At 46.4% G+C, this 20,759-nt stretch overlaps 1 protein-coding gene across 9 annotated transcripts; it reads right to left on the bottom strand.

Moving 5' to 3' along the window:
- Nucleotides 1–528: 528 nt before the first annotated feature.
- ZNF821 (zinc finger protein 821) lies at nt 529–20,387 on the bottom strand. 9 transcript variants are annotated; one of them, XM_062176637.1, is made up of 10 exons: nt 20,131–20,387; nt 19,636–19,698; nt 17,785–18,000; nt 17,629–17,711; nt 17,133–17,249; nt 8,947–9,072; nt 6,012–6,157; nt 4,952–5,056; nt 2,296–2,462; nt 529–1,518 (listed from the first exon to the last, which is right to left on the bottom strand). In XM_062176637.1, the coding sequence occupies exons 5-10, from the start codon at nt 17,170–17,172 to the stop codon at nt 864–866; spliced, it is 1,239 nt and encodes a 412-aa protein (XP_062032621.1). In that variant the 5' UTR covers nt 17,173–17,249; nt 17,629–17,711; nt 17,785–18,000; nt 19,636–19,698; nt 20,131–20,387; the 3' UTR covers nt 529–863. The 9 variants fall into 9 exon arrangements, with proteins under 9 accessions (XP_062032621.1, XP_062032623.1, XP_062032626.1 ...); XM_062176639.1 differs by having other exon boundaries at nt 17,785–17,948; XM_062176642.1 differs by lacking the exon at nt 17,785–18,000.
- Nucleotides 20,388–20,759: the final 372 nt, after the last annotated feature.

Below are 20,759 nucleotides of genomic sequence, written 5' to 3'. Positions count from 1 at the left end.
TTAGCTCTGGGGAATAAATAAAAAAGATGAATTAACCCTCTTCTCTCAAACATGCTCTCCTTGGTGCTGTAGATCTTAGTATTTCAGCTATATCTATGAACATATCCCCCTGATGTAGCTGACTGCTGTCTGTAATAGAATTTTAAATGTCTGACAGTTTTGCTGGGGAAGGCAGCCTGAACCTAGTTTAAGGGACTTGCATAGTCCTTAGAAAATGCCAGTGATGAGGAAAGGCTTCTACTCTTGTGAGTCTACAAAAGGTAAGCTAGGTTTTAGTCACCCTTAGGATAGCAGGTATCTTCACTTTGGTTGTGGGAATGGATCCTCACAAAGTCAGCATTGCTTCTTCAATGTCAGTTATTCCTTGTTAGCTTGTAAAGGTCCTCTGCTTGGACAGATGGAACTGACCTGAGCACCCTCCCTCAGAAAAGGGCAGGCCATCAGAAGTCACAGCCTGAGAACTTCCACTCAGGTCTCTCTCTTAGATCACTGCATTTGCTAGAATGAAGTGGAAGGAAAAGCAGCAAGTGCCCAATAAAGATAAAATTAATTTATTTGTCCTCACAACTTCCTGGGCCACACTTGGGGCCCCACAGTCCCAAACGTCCATCCTGCAGCAGTGGGCTATGGAGTCCAGTTCTCTGGAGTGCCTGCTCCCTTGTCCAGAGCTGCCTTGGGCTGGGCTGGGTCCCTCCTGACCCCATCATCCTGTTCCCACATGCAAGGGGTGCACAGGTCCACCTGCAGCCAGCTCGGGCCTGCACCTGGCAGCAAGGATGACCTTGTGAATGGCTGCAGCACTAACGCCTGCGGGCTAGAATGGGTGGGGGCTGGGGGAGGGAGAGCACACAGGAGGGTGTGGTTCAGTGCAGAGAGCTGCTGTTCTGCTCTTCAAAGGCCATCTTGCCCAGAAGCTGGCTGTCCAACTCCACCCCACTCACGGGTAGTTGGAAGAAGTTCATCTCAGCTGCTAAGGCTGCCATGGCCGAAGGATCTTGACCAAACTGAGCTCGCAACATCATGTCCATTTTCTCCAGCCTCCTCTTGAGCCGCTTGGCCTCTCGCTCTCGGATGAGCCGGGCCTGCCGCTTCTCTGGGGTTTCATTAGCCCGCTTCAGCCTCATGGCCTCCCGATCCCGCTGCAGCCGGCGTGCCCGCTGCTCATCTGTCTCCTGCATGCGCTGCAGGCGCTTGGCCTCCCGGTCCCTCATGCGCCTCACCTCCCGCTCTTCAGGGGTCTCATTGTCCCGCCGGCTCTTCTTGGCCGTGCGCTCGCGTTCTAACCGCTGTAGCCGCACTTCCAAAGGCTCATTCTGTCGACGTAAGGCCCACTTGCGTACACTGGGGGTCTGAGCTTCCAGTAGCTTACGGTAGGCAGCACAGTTGTTGCACACAAGCAGAATTCCAGCAGGGTACACTGCAGGACTAAAGGCAATGTCTTTTCCCTCAGCACTGGAGGGACCCTCATTATGGGCTGGGGGTAGGGATTCCATATTAAGTACTTCAGGAAGCTTCTCACTGGAAAGCAAACATGATGGATGCTTAGTGTTTCCTTTTAGCAAAGTTCAGGTGTATCCAACCCTGATCTATTCTGTTTCTACTAGATCAGTTGCTCCAAGTTCACCACTAGGGGTCAGTGTGAATGCTTGGGAGGCCTCTCAGGGCTAGGGTGTTTACCAACTCTTAAAGCCCACCTAGAGTTACTGACTCAGCAAATTGCCACAGCAGCCCATCAGAAATCAGTGTGAAGTTTTCATTCCACATGGAATGAGGGTGTCTGTTACAGCTGTGCAGGGCAGCCCTGCTGTTGGAACGAAGGCTCCTGGAGGTGTGGGCTTCCTTCATGTAAGATACAGCCTCACTTCCTCCTCCTGGTACTGCCTGCAATACAAGGAAAACCTCTGCACTGTATACCAGACAGATGGCAAGAGGACACAATATTCAGAGTTACCAGTCTTCCTAGGACAAAGTGGAGACTTAACGTCCTCACGTCAGGGTCCTCTCAGCACTCTGTAACTTCTCTTCTACATGCTTTTTCATGAATGTTGTTGGACTTCCCTATATCTCTTTCTAGTTACAACTACTATTCTGAAGGGAGAAGAAATGGGAATTCATTGCCCTTTGAGGATATGGAACAGAACAGGCACACACATTTCCTAGCCTTAACTTGTGTGTCCAGATGATCATGACGCAGTTGCCTTGCATTATCTTATCTCTAGCCTTCCCCTTGACTTGGAAAAGAACGCACACCCTGTAATTTATTCCCAGCAAAACAGGCTTAGGTGCCCAGCTAACCTGTTAAAAGTGGCATGGCTGGTGAAACGGGCTCCACACACAGCACAGTTAGACCGCTGGTCCTCTGAGTGGATTAGTAGGTGGCGACCCAATGACCCTGGGGAGCTAAGGGCTCTGCCACAGACAGGACACATGTAGCTCTTGGCACTCACCACTGCCGCAGTATGCTGTAAAACAGAGCCTTCATCTGTCAGTCTTGCACTGCCTCCAGGACAATCTGTACCCAATTAGAAATGACTTGCTGGACTTAACAACTATTCTCTGTGGTTAGCCCCTGGAAAAGTCAATCTCCTGTGTTAGTGGGCCTGGCCATTCAGACCATTGCTCAGACTTCATTGGCTTGAGTTCTGACCACATTCTGGAACACATGGCTGGCTTAAGGCACGTGAGGGTCTAGAGGCAGAGCCCTTTCAGACCCTGGGAGGAATTCATGCTCAGGATAACTTCTGTGTCTCCTGGCTTACACTATGCACTCACAAGCATATGTTACAGGAGTGATGAAGGGTGGGAATACTGGTATACAAGAGGTATTTATGTTCTGCCTTTCCTCGATCTTTTTGAGATAGTCTTTTGAAGAAATACTTATTCTTGGCTGGTGCCATGACTTAACAGGCTAATTCTCTGCCTTGCGGCGCTGGCACACCGGGTTCTAGTCCCGGTCGGGGCGCCGGATTCTATCCCGGTTGCCCCTCTTCCAGGCCAGCTCTCTGCTATGGCCCGGGAAGGCAGTGGAGGATGGCCCAAGTGCTTGGGCCCTGCACCCGCATGGGAGACCAGGAGAAGCACCTGGCTCCTGGCTTCGGATCAGCGAGATGCACCAGCCGCAGCGGCCATTGGAGGGTGAACCAACGGCAAAAAGGAAGACCTTTCTCTCTGTCTCTCTCTCTTACTATCCACTCTGCCTGTCAAAGAAAAAAAAAATACTTATTCTCATGAACCAACTACCTTTTTGGTACAATCCAGGCTGCCGTGTGTGCTGATGCTTTGTCAGTATGGATCACATGGCACAGGTCCCCTAGGATTGAGTCACGGTTAAGAAGAATAGAAGTCTGTTATTCTGATCCCCTGTATACACTGTCACCAGTATTTCAGAAACATTTCTGTTAAGTAGTTCTTTTTTTTTTTTTTAAAGGTTTTTATTTATTTATTTGACAAGTAGAGTTACAGACAGTGAAAGAGAGAGACAGAGAGAAAGGTCTTCCTTCTGTTGGTTCACTCCCCAAATGGCCGCCATGGCTGGAGCTACACTGATCCGAAGCCAGGAGCCAGGTGCTTCTTCCTGGTCTCCCATGCAGGTGCAGGGGCCCAAGCACTTGGACCATCCTCCACTGCCTCCCTGGGCCACAGCAGAGAGCTGGAATGAAAAAGGAGCAACTGGGACTAGAACCCGGTGCCCATATGGGATGCCAGCACCACAGGCGGAGGATTAACCTAGTGTGCTGCCGCGCTGGCCCCAAGTAGTTTTTTCTTTAAGTGGCAAAGAGAGAGAGAGAGAGAGATCAATCTTGCATGCGCTGATTCAATCCCCAAATGACTGCAACAAACAGGACTAGACCAGGGTGAATCCAGGGGCCTGGAACTGCATCCAGTTCTCCCATGTAGGAGGCAGGGGCCCAAGGACAAGAGCCATCATCTTCTGTCTCCCAGGATGCATTAGCAGGAAACTATATGGGAAGCAGAGAAGTGAGGATTCAAACCAGCACTCTGATATATGATATGGTTGTCTCAAGCAGCCACTTAACCTTTATGCCACTATGCCATCTCCTTTTTTTCTTTATAACAAGTCCCCTGGGTAGGCACTTGGCTTAGTGGTTAAGACATCTGCATCCCACATTGGAGTTCCTATGGGTTCAAAACCTGGGTCTGCTCCTGACTCTAACTTCTAATTCAGACCCTGAGAGGCAGCAGTGATGGCTCAAATAACTGGGCTCCTGCCACCCACGTGGGAAACCTGGATTTAGTTCTTGGCTCCCAGTTTGCCCCAGCCAGTGGCATCTTAGGCATTTGGGGAGTGAACCAGCAGATGGGAACTAACTCTTTGTGTTTGTCTATCTTTTTGCCTCTCAAATAAAACAAATAAATAAAAACAAATGTTAAAAAGGAGGATGGAGGGGGCCAGTGCTGTGTTGCAGTAGGGTAATCCTTTGCCTATGGTGCAAATGCAGTTTCTATTTCACAATTTAAAATATGCATTAATGCCTAGGAAGGCAGAAGATGATGGCCCAAGTAGTTAGGTCACTGCCACCCCTGTGGGAGAACTGGATGGAGTTCCTGACTCTTGGCTTTGGCCTGGTCCAGACCTGGCTGTTGCAGCAGTATGGGGAGTGAATCACTAGATGGAAAGTCTCTTTCTTTTTTTCTGTCTCTTCCTCTGTCATTCTGCATTTCAAATATATAAACGAAATCTTTAAAAATAATAAATATTCATTAAATAGTTTAAAAAAAACACAATAAAAATTTTTAGTTTTTCTTCCTGGGACCGCAGAACAAATTTACCCAATACATCCTACTTATTCTCTAAAATGTTTTGAGGTTTGGAGTGGACTCTTAACGTAAGCAACAACCCATGATTCCTTTAGGAGCCAGAGGCCAAAGCAACATCTGGGGATCTGGGCTACAAACAGGCCACTAGAGCTCACAGGTCCCCATGCCATACCTGGTACACATGAGCGATCAGCTGCTCCCGACTCCCACAGTCCAGCTGGCAGAGGGGACACTGGCAGAGTTCAAGCAAGGGGTCAGAACTCAAATTTTCTGTGACCTGCAATTCAACAAATTGTCAACTCATTAAGATTCTTGACTGGTCTCTTCTCTGTTCCTGTGTCTCTTAACAGGGAATCCTGTTACCAGGAACACAACCTGATATCACATTATTATTAGGTTTCCCACTGTGGGCCCAAGGAAAAAGTAATAGTTAAAAGGGAATTAAATTTGCTCCTGTGTTCATTTTTTTTTTTATTTTTTTAAATTTATTTGAAAGATTTCCCATCCACTGGTTCACTCCCCAAATGCCCCCAATAGCCAGGGCTGAGCCAGATTGGGATCTCAATCTGGGTCTCCCACAGGAGGGGCAGGGACCCAATTACCTGCTGCCTCTCAGGGTACACATTAGTGGGAAGCTAGAACTGGATGCGGAGCCAGGACTCAAACCTCGGCACCCTAATATGGGATGTGGGTGTCCAAAGTGGTGTCTTAACTGCTATTCCAAATGCTTCCCTTTCCCCATGTTCATTTTTTCCAAAGCTTCCTGTCATGAAGTCACAGGATTGCCCCAGGGAGAGCTGCTGTATTTTATCTCCATAAAGTAAGTTCTTTAAAGAAAGAATTAGCTTCCCTCCTATCATGCTTAGTGAAGGAATCTTCAGGAAACAAGTTAGTGAGAAGACGGCACCTCAAGTAACACTGATTTAAATTTGTAGGCATATTCTAGAATATTCCTTGGGAAGCAAGCCCTTCATTTTGCAAAGGTAAATGTTATGTCTGGAAAGAAGTGGGCAGCTTCAGGAAGCAGAGCTGTACGTGAGCTACAGTGAGGGAAGGTGGAAAAGGAAAGCTCGGTGAAAAGGACTGTGGCTGAGGTATAGGCTCTGGTGCTGTACAAGAAGGTGCTTCATCTGAGGGCCATTACAGGCAAGACAGTGACACATGGGCGAGAAGCATCTGGGCAGAGTAGAGGGGTGGGGCGTTCCCAGACTCAGGAGCCATTTGTCACTTGCCTCATGGTCTACCACTTCGTTCCCACCAACAGGCTGCTCTGCATTTTCTAACTCTTTTTCGACTTTGACCACCCCGCCATCTTCCTCTGATGTGTGGGAAGAGACTTCATCTTGTGTGGTCTCCTCTTCATCACCCTCACTGTCACCTGGAACACACAAACTGGTCATTGGTTCTGATTTTTGCAGAAACATATCCTGAACTGCTATCCACCCTAGACTTTGCAACTATAATGAAAAGCATTTTCAGATCTCCCCTAATAGAATTTTATCAGTTCTTAGTTGGGTACAAAGCATGTGAAGAGGGAACCAGCTACAGCTGTTATTTATTATGCTAGATACATACTAAAGAGAAAATGTGAGCTAAACCTGCACTGGAAAATAGTTATTGGGCCCTCTATATTATCATATAAATAATCCTATATATGGTCCTCAAATATCTCACACTTCACATTGCAGCTCCCCAAGCACCTCATTCCGAGCTCACTTCTGTAGTACACTACCTTGACTTGCCAACAGTTCTCACTGATCTTATTACTTACTTTTCTCCATGATGCCACAATGACTGTTTTACTAATCTGTTCTTTTCCAGAAAACCCCAAGGCAGACCCATAATAATAGCACCAGCAAGTTCCTCTTTCTTCTTAACAGTAATGAATTGGGTAAAAATTTTGTAACTTTAGAGGGAAAGGGCTGTTTTTTTGCAGTGGGAAAATTCCAACCAACCTCAGACAGTTTGTAGCAGTAACCCCCTCACTCTGTTCTTACTCCACTTGTAGTAACACAGCATTCCAAGCTAAGTAAGTCCATTGTTTCTGTTGGTCCTTTGGATTATCTTATGGATAACAGATGCATTAAATGGAAGAAATGGGCCATTCTTCACTTTAGAATTCTTATATAATTTCTTATGACTATAGAGCACAGGATGTGGCTGTGGGGAGATCTGCCAGTGGCTGATGTTTTTTCTCTATTATTAAATAAAAAAAAGAAATAAAACAAAATAAAAAACCCAATATAACAAATGGAGTTCTTTCTGAAAGGAAAAAAAGTTCTAGTACCTTGAAGATCAGAATCCTCTTCTGATCTTCCCCAAACCTGGAGAAGCTGTCAAACTCCAACCCTATCCTAGTCCCACCTACATCCTGCACTCCCAGGCCACTATGAGCAAGAAAGGAGTGTTGGGAGAGTCTCACCAGGCTCTCTGCACTGAGACTCAGGGTTCGTGGAGAACAATGCTGTTATCTTCTCTTCATGACCTCTTGCATAATTTCTCAGTACTAGTATCTGGGCAATACCTATTATGTTTACTTTTTTCCTGGCACAAATGATTACATTCACTTTCTTTATAAGAAAATATAACCAAATGATCTGTATTAGATGTCCTAGTCAGTTGGTGGACTGGATGTGGACCCTCAAAAATCTATGGTATTATATGCCTTAGTCCCCAGCCCAAAGCATCCTTTCATTTGAATCCATCTCAATAATGAAGGACAGGTAAAGATTAAATTATACCAGGTTTTCCCATCAGCTCCCTACTGGAATACTTATAAGCTTTGTCTTTGACAATCTTATATCAAACACATTTTTACAATTTATTAGTAATCTAAACATTTCTCCACAAGAATGGTTTTTGAAAAATAGATGTGCTGTCTAGGGGGCTGACATATCTTTTCCAGAAATGATGGAAACCTATTAGGCTTTTATAGATGTTGCTATTCTTCTTACCTGGTACTCTGAAACTGGTGGCTCCCATAGGTTTTCTAGAAATTTAGGGGTTCACTATTCTGTACCTGAGTCATTAGTTGCCAAATTATTATTTTGTTATTGCTTAATCATTTGGGTAGAAACTGTAGTTCTTAGATGGTTACAGAACTCCTTCCCTCTTTGCTCTCCCCCAGCCTCAAATTTGGAGAAAAATCAGATATGTCACTCTTATTTGACACTATAATAACCAATATCAAATAGCTGAGATCAGAAAAGTATGGAAATCTTCCTAGGAAACAAAACGTCTCAAAATGTATGTATTTAGGCAGGTCACGGGAACAGATCATCCAGGAGGCTCAACTTGTAAAAGCCTCTGTGTTTTCATTTTCTTTTATTTTTTTAATTTTTGACAGGCAGAGTTAGACAGTGAGAGACAGAGAGAAACAGAGAGAAAGGTCTTCCTTCCGTTGTTTCATCCCCAAAACGGCCGCTATGGCAGGTGCTGCTCCGATCCAAAGCCAGGAGCCAGGTGCTTCCTCCCAGTCTCCCATGCGGGTGCAGAGCCCAAACACTTGGGCCATCCTCCACTGCCTTCCTGGGCCACAGCAGAGAGCTGGACTGGAAGAGGAGCAACCAGGACAGAATCCAGCGCCCCAACCGGGACTAGAACCCGGTGTGCCGGCGCTGCAGGCGGAGGATTAGCCTAGTGACCCACAGCGCCGGCCTGTGTTTTCATTTTCTTAACCACAGGGATCTAACTAGGCCCTTGGAGTAGGAAGACCTCAACTTTAGCACTGTATGTGTGGCATAATTGCATCACTAAACAAATCTTGTGAAACATTTTAACTGGGCCCTCAAGTAAAATCTGATCAAGGCTGTCCTTATGTTTCATTAATTATGAAGAAATATGAGTAGATACCAGGAGACAGGGAGTTTTTCTTCTTGAGCATTAATTATTCCTGTGTTTCTATCACAACCATTACAAACCTATCTGTGATTGGCACTGTGCCAAGTGCTGTACTCTATGCATTTATAAAACATAATGCCAAACCTGTCCTCTTTCTAGACAAGCACACACTCACACATCTTCGAGTACCCTTGGGGACACTGAGGACTCACATACCTCCTTCTTTATATCTTCCTCCCAACCCCCATGCATAATCCCCAGAGCACACACACTCTGATAATTCTTCTCCCATTGCCCTGAGTCATTACCAGAAGGTGCAGAACTCACTGCTACTGGAGTCCTGATCTCTTAGTTGTTGGATAGCTTGTCGCTGACTGCCAAGGTCTCCAGGAAAATCAGTTTTCATCATCGCCTGGCGGGCTTGCTCTTCTAGCCCAGCAAATACTTGATCCCCTGGTGGTCACAAGGAAAAATAGTCAGGCCACCAGCTGGGCAGCATGTTCCCAGGCAAGCTGGCTGGAAGGTCAGACCATTCAAAGGAGGAGACAGGCAGGTACCCGTGGTGGGTCATTCATCTCCGAGTCAGCCTGCTGCCTCCAACAGCTTCTGGGCACAGCTGCTCTTCTGGGCAGTAAGCCAGATGCTCTAGAAAGTATAGCCTGCTTCTTTTAAATCCTCATAGACTTGACTCGTTCAAAAGGTGATCAATGATACTTTACAAATTTACAGCATCTCAATTCCATGTACAACCTTGCATCAAGACTGGGGAGATAGAGGCAAGAAGCAGCAAAGTGAAGAGAGGAAGAGAGTGCACCCAGTCTGAGCAGCTAAATGTGCTCACATTATGGCCCTGCCTGTGTCCATCTGACTGCAAACAAGGGTCTCCAATAATTCTTCTAGGCAGCACTCTCTCTAATTCTGTGTTTCATCCACTCTCCTCCCAAGACTTGCTTTAGAAGTTGTTCCCTGAGTTTCCAATACTATCATAATTAGCATTAGACTAGAACAGGTAATCTATGAAATAATTCCTGCTGAGGAACGACCTTTATGATTTACAACTAATTTACAACAAGTAATCTTCTAACTAATTTACAGCAGGCGATATTTATCTAGTCTTCTTGGTTCAGTGTAGTCTTTTTATTTGTATTCAGTATCCAAAGGCCCTGAACTTGTCCTTGATTTTGCATTTCATGAACTCTGTCTGGGATCCATGTGGTTGTTGAAGAGTTAACATTTAAGTGCTCTTTTATTTCCAGGAGACCAGACCATAAGAAGAAGAAGAGTTCAGTTTCTCTAGGTTTCCATTATCTCAGCCAGAGTGGAAACTACATTTCTCATTCCCCAGCCAGCAAAAGGGAATAATAAAAGCCCTGATGAAAAGTCTGACAACAGAACAGGCCCTTTCTTACTGAAGAGAAAAAGGAGAGTACATAGGCTCAGGTTCCCAGACAGGATACAATGATGTGGGAGGTATGAACTGATGAGTTCACCTGCACAACCAGTCCTCTGGGCAGTGAAAGAATTGATGTGAACTAGGCTTCGTGTGATTCATTCAGCAAACATTCATTGAGCATCTACTGTATGTTAAATTCTGAACACTGATAACAGTTACTATTTGACACTTGCTATTTCTAGGCTCTATATTTAAGTGCATTATAGTCTTTGCCTTGCCTTTATTCTGTAAAAAAACTCTTAGGTGGTAGATATTACTATCTGTATTTTACTGAAGAGGAAACTAAGTTCTATGTTGGAACCAAATATTCAAACCCAGGTCTGTCCAACTCTAATGTGTATTATTTTTTTAACCAATTCCTAATAAAGATGTAAATAGAAAGTTAAAAGGTTTATCCAGGTGTTTTTGCTGAAAACAAATGTTTGTATCTGTGTGAGAAGAATGGCTATGATCCAAGTGTTAGTGTTAACTTCATACCGTGGGAAACTGATACATGCAATTCAAATAGCAAAATAATATTCTCAGGGCCAGTATGTGACAAAAGCAAAAATGATGGTTCTGATACCATGTCATGAGTTAGCAAGCCTGGATTAGAGAAACCAACATTATAGCTATTATGACTCACACGGTGGGTGGAAATGGAGGTGGTTGGTATTAAAGTGTACTCTCAGTTATATGGCTCTCAAATAAAGGAAAAAATAAGCTCTTTTAAGTCAATTTTCATAGTATCCAAAATACCAGGGCCAGCGCTGTGGTGCAGTGGGCTAAGCCTCCACCTGTGGCACTGGCATCCCATATGGACAGTGTTTCGTGTCCTGGCTGCTCCTCTTCTAATCTAGCTCTCTCCTATGGCCTGGGAAAGTAGTGGAAGATGGCCCAAGTCCTTGGGCCCCTGTACCTGCATGAGAGACCTGGAGGAAGCTCCTGGCTCCTGCCTTCAGATCAGCTCAGCTCCAGCCTTTGGTGGCCATTTGGGGAGTAAACAAGCAGAGGAAAGACTTTCCTCTGTGTAACTCTACCTCTCAATTAAATGAATAAATCTTAAGAAAAAAGAAAGAAACCATCTTCCAAAAAAAAAAAAAAGAAGGTGGGGCTTTGGGTATGATCTTTCAAAAAAATATGCAAGATACCACATTGGATATGAATTACTTGTTAGAGAACGCAAAAAAAATGAATTCTGTGTTAGATTGTTTCCTCTTCCCTCTCTGTGGAAGTAAAATATTTAATTTTTCCATGTTAATTTCCTTGCAGCCACAAGATCATGCCCAACTGGAATAGTTACTGAATTCCTCTGGGTAGGTGCATGTTTTCACATGTAGAAGCCATGGGCAGACATGGCACTATAGCACAAGTTACATACTAGAATATCATCCTCAAGGGTCAGAGCATTCTCATCACTGACACTTCAGGTCTCTAAAGAATCCAAGCTAGAAGCCAGCTAAGTATGTAACCAAGAATAAGCAATAAACTTTTTCTCTTAACAGAAACACCATTGGATTGGTAGAAAGACACTTAAAAGGACAAAGACCTTTGACAATGAGCCAGTGACTCAGTTTAATTTTCATGAATTTGAACTCATTTATTTTTTTATGTATTAAATATAGAACATTAACTTTTTTTTTAAGAATTTTCCTTTTATTTGAAAAGCACAGAGACAGAGACATGGAGAGAGAGATCTTTCATCCACTGGTTCACTCCCCAAATGCTTGCAACAGCTGGAGCTGGGCCAGGTCAAAGCAAGGAGCCTGAAACTCAATCTGTGTCTCCCACATGGTTGCCAGGGACCTAAGTACTTGAACCATAACCTGCTTTCCTCCCATGGTGCATATTAATAGGAAGCTGGATGGGAAGCGGAGGAGTTAGAAATTGAACCAGGCACTCCGATGTGGGATGCAGGCATCCCTAGTAGCAACTTAACTGCTGCAATATATACACTCCTCTTCATTTTCTTTTTCTTTTAAGATTTATTTATTTATTCAAAAGTCAGAGTTACACAGAGAGAGGAGAGGCAGAGAGAGAGGTCTTCCATCCAATGGTTCACTCCCCAATTGGTCACGACAGCCAGAGCTGCACCGATCCGAAGCCAGGAGCCAGGAGACTCTTCAAGGTCTCTTACGCGGTTGCAGGGGCCCAAGGACTTGGGCCATCCTCCACTGCTTTCCCAAGCCAAGCAGAGAGCTGGATTGGAAGTAGAGCAGCTGGGACTCAAACCAGCACACACATGGGATGCCAGCACTGCAGGCGTTGGCTTTACCCGCTACGCCACAGTGCCAGCCCATCCTATTCATTTTCAATTGATTTGAAAGGCAGAGAGACAGACACAGATAGACAGATCTTTTGTCTGCTGGTTTACTCCCTAAATGTCCCCAACATCCAGGGCTGGGCAGATCTGTTATATGGGTGGCAGGGAACCAAGCACTTGAGCAATCACCTGTTGCCCCTCAAAGTGTGCATTATCAGGAAGGTATATCAGAAGTGAAAGTAGGGCTTGAACCCAGAGACTACAACATGAGTTGTGGGAGTTTCAAGCAGTGTCCCAAATGCTGTGCCAAACCTATTCCCCAAATTTATTTTTGTCTATTGATATTTTCTAAATATTTAGGCCTTCACAGAACAGAGTCTATTCAATACAACTTACCTAAGATTCTTGCTAGCAGTCTTGCCTAGGATAATTAGAATAAGTTAATTTTGTCATTCCTTTTTTTGGTAGTTTGGAATTAAGTGCTGTGCTCTTATATTTTATTCTATTCTTGACTGGGAGAAAAAGGCTTAAGTAAATTTTATTCCTTAAGAATATTCCTATAGGGGCTGGCACTGTGGCACAGTGGGTTGAAGCCCCAGCCTGCAGCGCCAGCATCTCATATAGGCACTGGTTCGAGTCCTGGCTGCTCCTCTTCCGATCCAGCTCTCTGCTATGGCCTGGGAAAGCAGTAGAAGATGGCCCAACTCCTTGGGCTGCTGTACCCATGTTGGAGACCTGGAAGAAGCTCCTGGTTCCTGGGTTCTGGCTTCAGATCAGCTCAGCTCTGGCTGTTAGAGTCATTTGGGGAGTGAACCAGTGGAATGGAAGACCTCTCTCTCTCTCTCTCTCTCTCTCTCTCTGGCTCTACCTCTCTCTGTAACTCTTTCAAATAAATAAATTTTAAAAAGAATGTTCCTATTTAAACAATACCACAAAGCAAAATATGTAACAATCATTTAAAAAATTTTTTAGCAGAACACATAAGGACATATGCAAATGATCTTCTAGTAGTCACTGTTTACCTAATCTCCAAATCCAGTTGTCCAGAATTATCCTTTCATAAAAGGCAGTGAGACTTGCTAAAAGTATGTCATGTTAATTCAAGTATAATGTAATCCAAAGAGATAGTAATGATTAAGAAGTGTTACTGAATTGCCTGTTTTCATAACATGGAATTGTTTCTTTCTTGAGACTGTTATAGGTTTAAAAAAAATCCTCTGGTCTCAGAATTAATGTAGGGCAACCATCTTTTTGATTTTGAGTAGTTGTCTGTCAATGGTTGAGAAGAGTCTTGTAGGCTTCACAATAAAAAAACAAGGAGTTACCTCATGTGCTTTTGTAGAAAATCAAAATACTGTTTGTCTCAGATTTGGCTAAGATGTTTCAGACAGCATAAGAACAAGGCCATGTGAGTAGGTCTGGAGAATAGAGAAGAAGACCGGAATGACGGATTTCACAGTTCTCCTTCTGGGGTCCCTGTTGCAGCTAAATAAATGCAATTTTCAAGCTGACTGAAATTAAGTGAGGCAGATGAACTATATTCCCTAAGAGAGCGGATGTCAAGTTCAGAAGAAACGAGCTAGTAATGGGAAGGAGGAGCTCAGGTTTCCACTCGGCTAACCAAGGTGGTATCACATGTTGGGAACACAGCCATTCGCCTCAGGAGGATGAGAACAGAATCAATGAAGGCAAAAAAGTTACACTTTTTAAGAACAGAGGGGACTCCAAAGGCTTTTATTCATGTTTCTCTATGAAAAGCTTTTAGTTGAAACTGAAGGTTTTTAGTCTCTTAGGTATTTTGCAATCTGAGACTAAAAGTCTTAGGAAAAACAAATTTTCCCTTTTTTAGTGGTTTAGTTGGTTCAAACACTGGCAGGTGAGCAAGGACTGTCTTTTCAACCTATACACAGAAATTTGTACTCGAGTGGGTGAGATGGGGAGGGAGGGAAACCGGGGAGAATCAGAGACTTCAGCCCCTCAGCAGCTTCTCCATAACTAACAACCGTTCTGGCTTTACTCCAAAAGCTCCACGTCAAGTTACTAATGAAGTGAGGCAGGCAAAACACAGGGTCTGCCTGATGTTTATGAGGAAAGAACCGTGCCAGTAGTTGAGACGTAAAAGAGTCCTGAGGAACACCCAGTGAACGCCTCGGCAGCCTGCCCATTGGCTTCTAGGTTGGAATTAACAAATGCTCCTGCACTACAGCAGTGGGATTCCAACACGGCCTTTCAGGAGTGCTTCTAGCTTCATGCCACAAGATCTAGCTTGTCACAGAAGGCAGATCTAATGAAGCTCTGCCATTACTCCACTCAAGTGCTGATTGGCTTTGACATCTGTGCAAAGCCAGATGTAGACGTTCCTGCCTCCTATACCTGAGTCCATTTCATAGTCTTTAAACAAGAGCATTACATTCAATACATTTCACTGCAAGGTGAGTGGAGAATCAAGAAGTCAGAAAACTAAAATTACCTATTTCTACTCATTACTGCCATGGGCAAGAAGATGATCTTTCAAAACGGGCAGGGTCAGCTTCATTCCCAAATAATAAACAAAACAAGGTCCTCAGCAAACAGCAAATCTCAGTGCATTTGCTCCCTTAGTCCTGCTTAGTCCATCAGCTGAGAAGCCTTCACTGCTCCCTGCCAGAGGCATCACTGCAAATGGCCACTCCTTAGGGGTCTGCTGTGTAGGTACAGCTAAACCTCTGTATGCATAGCCCCAAAATAAAGGACCTCCTCATCACCACTGAAGACACTGCAAAGTCCCATCCAGTCTACTACAACACAGTGTTTACTTGCTTGGCTCTGGTAACTGCATCGTGCAACTGTGAAGGTGTGATACTCTCCACTCCTCTGGGGCCTGTCTGTCCATCTGTTTTCCAGCTCCGACACCAGCTCATCTTGGCTTTGCCTCGCTATGGTAGGAGGAGGTGCAGCTGATGGATACATGTGGTGTGACGCAAACACAGACCACCCAAACCTTTACTGGCTTCTCTGGCCTTGCCACAGTCATGCCATCACTACAGCAGATGCTTTCCTCGAATCTAACCAGTCTCTTGGGACAGGAGGTTTTTGCAAACACTCAACTCCTAAAATTGCCTTATTTATGAAACCATCATCTCTAAGAGTATCTTTCCTGCCCTACCTTCTTGGGGTCACATTTGTGTCTTCTATCAGTCAACACTCATCTTCAGCTAGAGATGAGAAGACAATCTCTCTGACCCCTGTGTTGGAAGGCCTATGCTACAGAAACTCATTTATCTCCCTTGACAATCTTCACATTCAGGCCCACTGCATTTTACTGTTTCTACATCCTTCCTAAGCCACTCACCTTTACAATAAATAGCTTAGACATGCACCTGTTCCAGAACACACTCTTGAGAGCATTCAACAGTTGTATTTTAGGCAACTTACCCATGACTTAGAAGAATGAATTGTAAATGGGAGTTTGCTACCCTAGTTTCATTCATCTGTTAGATGTCAAAGCTCTATTAATTCTTCCATTAAAACCATTTTCTCTCATACTCTTGAAATTATCCAAAAAGTAAGATGAAGTACATAGTGCCTGACATATCGCATGTTTTTAAATAATTTTTAGTTCTCCTGTCTTAACTTCTTGCCTAATTTATCTTACCAAATTTCAGGTTTTGTGTTTTTTTTTTTCTTTTCTTTTAAACAAATCTTCATATGTTACAGCTCTGAATTTTGTTCAAACACTGGTGTCCTTACTCAGTCCATCATAATCAAAGGGAGCTATTTGTCCCTTCAATCACTATTTGGGTGAGCACGCCCATCTCCCTGGATCACAGGAAAATGGCAAAGCATGTTAAATCTGTACAACACTACCACTGATTGAGTCAGTACTTTTGGAATGCTCACTATGAGCACTGCTAAAGTAAAGAGGAACTATACATACTCAATATCTCTGTCCTCCAGAAGTTTACAATCCAGGTAATGAAATATAAATATGAAACTGTTGTGAAACAGTGCAAGGCAACCCTGCAAGGCACACCTGGTCTTCCTGTTTCTAGTCTCTTCCTCACTCCCACACACTTCTTCATTGTAGCAAAACACTGCATTCTAAATGTCACTCAGTTCTGCCTGCTTAAAAACCATTAGGAGCTCCCACCAGTCTACAGAGTGACATTTGAACTTGGCCTGAATGTCAGGCCTCCATAATCTCCATAATTTAGTTAAACATCTCTCTAACCTTATGTTCTATGACTTCTGGACAAATGAAACATCTGTCTCAAACTTAAGTCTCTCCATCCTCTGAACATAGTAGTTCCCTCCTGGATCTTTGCTCACTCAGTTTTTCCTACTCCACTTTCCCTCTCACTTCTTTTTTTTTTTGTTTTTCAAATCCACTTTCTCACCTCTAAGGCCCAGTTCAGGTTCATGGTCTAGGTCCTCTACTGTCACTCTCTCACTATCTCAGTCCACAGGGATCTTTTATCTTCTCTTCTTTTCCGTAGTACACACAATCTGCAGCACTTCTATTTGGCACTTTGCATATACTATCTTGTATTTTCAAATACTTAAATTATGTATGTTACAGTCTTGTGTATCTTATATTGTTTTACAGCCCTGACATTTAGCATAAGGATTTGAACAGAGCAGGCTTCCTAAAATTGTTAATATGGATATTAAGTATGAATCAAATGTACACACACCTAAGAGGTTTCTAACACCTCCTTCAGCAACCAGACACACTTTAAACCATCAAGAGTCTTTTTTCCTCACAAACTAGTGTGAGTGCAAGTTACTCTTCCAACCCTCAACATTCCCAGGTCCCAGAAGACAAAGCCCAATACTCACAGTGAACTTTATTTGGATTAGTCTGTTTCCGACGGGACATGTTTCTCTGATATGAGAATTCTGGCCTTTCCCAGTTTCACGACTGCATGTGTTACTATTTCTTTGCAAGGTGCTAGCCTACAATAAAAAGGATATTATCATCATATGCCATTTCCCCCAGAAATTATGCAAAATTAAAAAGACTTTGAAAAATAGCTCCAGAGCATACAAAACTCACCAGTTATAAATAATTGAACTACCAAAAGAAATGAATAAATCTCTAATACAATGTCACAAGAAGTTAAAGAGAAGACTCCTTCAGAGGATTAAGGAATTCCACTCAGAATCCAGTTGTAGAATCCATTCTGTTAAGTGATCATGATCAAGGTCACAGGAAAACAGAGGAAACAAAATTCAGGCAACCAAGCCTAACCAAGGTTAGAAGTGCTGCAGACTCAAAGGAATAACCCCATGAGTTGTAAAAGAAGCAAAGGGAAGTCAAAGAATGGCAGCTCACATTTCACACGCTCTGTAATCTGCACCAACGGGAGCCTCAGACATTTTGCCAAGAAGTTGTTTGGCAGCAAAGTCATCACATCCCTGTGAGACAGGCAGTGTCACAAAACTCTTAGGCATCTATAAATTAAAGCAGTATGGGAAACAGAGCCTGTACCTGGTGATAAGACTCAGTGGTGGACACTGTGGATGACAAGGTACAGAAGCAAATCAAAGCGCCAGTGTTGAAGATGGGCCCTCACAAGAGCCAGATGACATCCATGTTCCTGAGTGCTAGCCCGACACCTCCGTGGGAACACCAATCCACCCTGCTCACATGCGCTGGAGAAGGGGTCAGAGTTGGTAACTTCAGAGCTGTTTCTTAACCCAGCCTCTGTGGAGCAGAGACCAGCGGGAGGAACGGAAAGCAAAGCTCCCTGTGTTGCAGAGACTGTGTCCGCGCCCTGATACAGGAGGGGACAGACACTCGAGCCGGAAAGTTCCTGGTTAACTGCAAGGAAACTGTCCAGCTGCAAGCACTGTGAGAGGACTTCAAATCAATGGATTAGTAGCAGGAGCTGTGACATTTTCTGTAAAAGATGGAGTGAATCAACAAATACAAAGAGATGGCTTCTCTTTCCTACCAAAGACGGAATATGGATGGGGGTGGCCTTCTGTTCTCTTTCAGTTTCTACCCTCTCAAATTGTACTCACATTGAATTAGCAAAACTCATTTATTTCCTTAAGAGGAGTTATGAGAAGTGACTACTGGCTGCATGTAGTTTGCACTCTGGTTAATGGACTCACCTCCTGTTTTGCCCACTAACTCCTCTATGTAGCTAGAAAGGACCTCAAGCCTGTAATCAGATCCTGCCTTCCCTTACCAAAAGAAGAAAGAAACCACAAATGGCAAAGACAGGCCTCCACAGGAAGTGGCAAAGGAGGCAGCTCTCAGGCAGTCTTCTATCGTATCTGCATATCAAGCTCAGTTCTCTTTCAGACCTTTAATTAAAAATAAAGAAAGAAAGAAACTCCAGTGTATGCAGTAAAAGAACATTTTAACGATTCAGGGAGCAGTATACTGCATGCTAATACTAGTGGTGTATGTTCTAAGATTTGTTTCTGTTTCTTTCCAATCACGCAGTTATTTTACTAATGGAAGCAGAGAACGAGTATCACACTCGCCATCTTTTCCTCTGTGTCTCTGGAACCACCAAGCGGGAAGCTGAATGAAATGCCAGTTGACTATCAATTACTCTGAAAATACACCTCCCTGTTGTATAAAGAAAAAACGGAATCTTGACTAATGTTTACATTTTCTCTCCATCAAGATCAGAAATTGAAACTGTGCGATCAGGTCCCTTCTGAAGGAAGGCCCAGTGGTTTGAGCCTGGCTCTGTGCAGCAGTTCCAGGCTAAAGCTACCAGGCGGAAGACAGCATCTGCATATTGAAATCGGCCGTGTCCACGGCCTCTCGCGATCCTCCTAGTGGCCGAAGGGGGAACTGACCAGGTGGTACCCCATGGGACGTCACACCTGAGGGATGGGGGGAAACAAGCAAACACCCTCCCCTCTCGCTAAGCAAGAGCAATAACAAAACACCCCTAACTCACCCACCCAGGGACTGGCGTTATGGACTCTCGGAAATAAATAAGGAATAAACAGCCCCGAAAGGGCACTCCTGACCCCACAGCCAGGTCTCGGGGGTGCGGTGCCGCTCCTCCGAGCGACAGCCACGCTGCCCCAAAGGTCGTCCGTCCCGCGTCACTTTCAGCACGGCCACATCTAAGACGACCCCCGTCCACGGGCAGCTGCCCGAACATCACCACCCAGGAGACAGAGGGGATGGAGAAGGGTAAGCCGGCTGCAGGGCTCCGGGGGGTTTCCGCTGGCAAGGGAAGGCGGCTTTGTCCGTGCCGCCCTCGGCCGCGGCCTCGCCCCCTCCGGCCCCGACGCCGCTCTCCCCCAGGGGCTGGGCTGCAGCCCCCAGGCGCGACCCCAGCTCTAGGAGACGAGGGCGCACTCCCACCTCCAGCTCTGCGGCAGTTCCCACGGAGCGCAGCCGACTCGCCCGGATCCAAGCGGCGCGTATCTGCCCAAAGCAGAGGACAAGGCGCTGGTCAGGCCCGAGCGGTCCGCACAGGTACGCTCGCGACTGCCGGGCCCCGAGCCCGAGGGGCCCGCGGCGCCCGCACGAGCCCTCGGACCACGCAGGCTCGGCTGGCTCCTAAATTTAGAAGCCGTCCTGCGAGACGCGAAGCGGGCGCCGCTGCCCCGGCCGCACTCCCACGCCCAGCGCCCTCCCGCAGCCCCACCCCGGCCTGTCACTGGCCGCGCGGCCGCCCGAGCCGGCCGGACCCCAGCGGAGGGACCCCGGGCACCGGCGCGGAGGGAGGGGTGCGCCGCGGCCGCCCCCGCCCCCGCCCCGCACACAGACAAAAGGAGCGGCTGTCGGCGGCCCCGGGCGGGCCGGGGCCCCGCATCCTCAGGCCGGCCGCCCAGGCGGCGCTCGCAGTGTCTTTACCCGGCGCCTCGGCGCTCCGCTGCGCTCCGGGGCCCTGGGCCCCGCCTCCGGACAGACGGACCGCCGGACAATGGGCCCCGGGTCGCGGCTCGGGCCGGCTGGGCCGGAGCTCTCCAGGACCGGGCCCCGGAGGACGGAGGACGGCTCCGGGCCGAGCGGGCGGCGGGGAGCCGAGGGGCGGCGCTGCAGACGGACAAAGCCAACGGCAGACAGACGGACGGAGGGGGAAAAAGATGGCGACACGGGCGGCGGGAGCGCGCTGCTCGCGCACCCGCAGCGAGCGGGGCGCGTGCACGAGCGCCTCCCCTCCCCCCCGCGGCCGGTCCCCCCTCCCCGCTCCCCGGGCGCGCGCCGGGCGCCGTGGGCGGGGCTTGGGGGGGCGAGGGTCCGGGGAGGCGGGGCTTCAGGGAGCATCCAATGCCGGGCGTCGGAGGGGGGGGGTCTCGCCGGTGTCCGAGACCCGCGAGACCCCGGAGCCCCGCGTCCCCCGGGCCGTCTCTGCGGCCCCGTCAGCCCCGCGACACCGTCGACACCCCACCCTGCCAGCTGCGATCCTGGTTTCCCACACCCCCCATCCAGTTCAGCCACAAAACCCACATCCCCCGGCCGCAGGCGCACCGCGGGCTCCC

The sequence above is a fragment of the Lepus europaeus genome, chromosome 19 (assembly GCF_033115175.1).
Source record: "Lepus europaeus isolate LE1 chromosome 19, mLepTim1.pri, whole genome shotgun sequence".
Classification (NCBI taxonomy): domain Eukaryota; kingdom Metazoa; phylum Chordata; class Mammalia; order Lagomorpha; family Leporidae; genus Lepus; species Lepus europaeus.
This window is presented reverse-complemented; position numbering and strand designations above follow the sequence as displayed.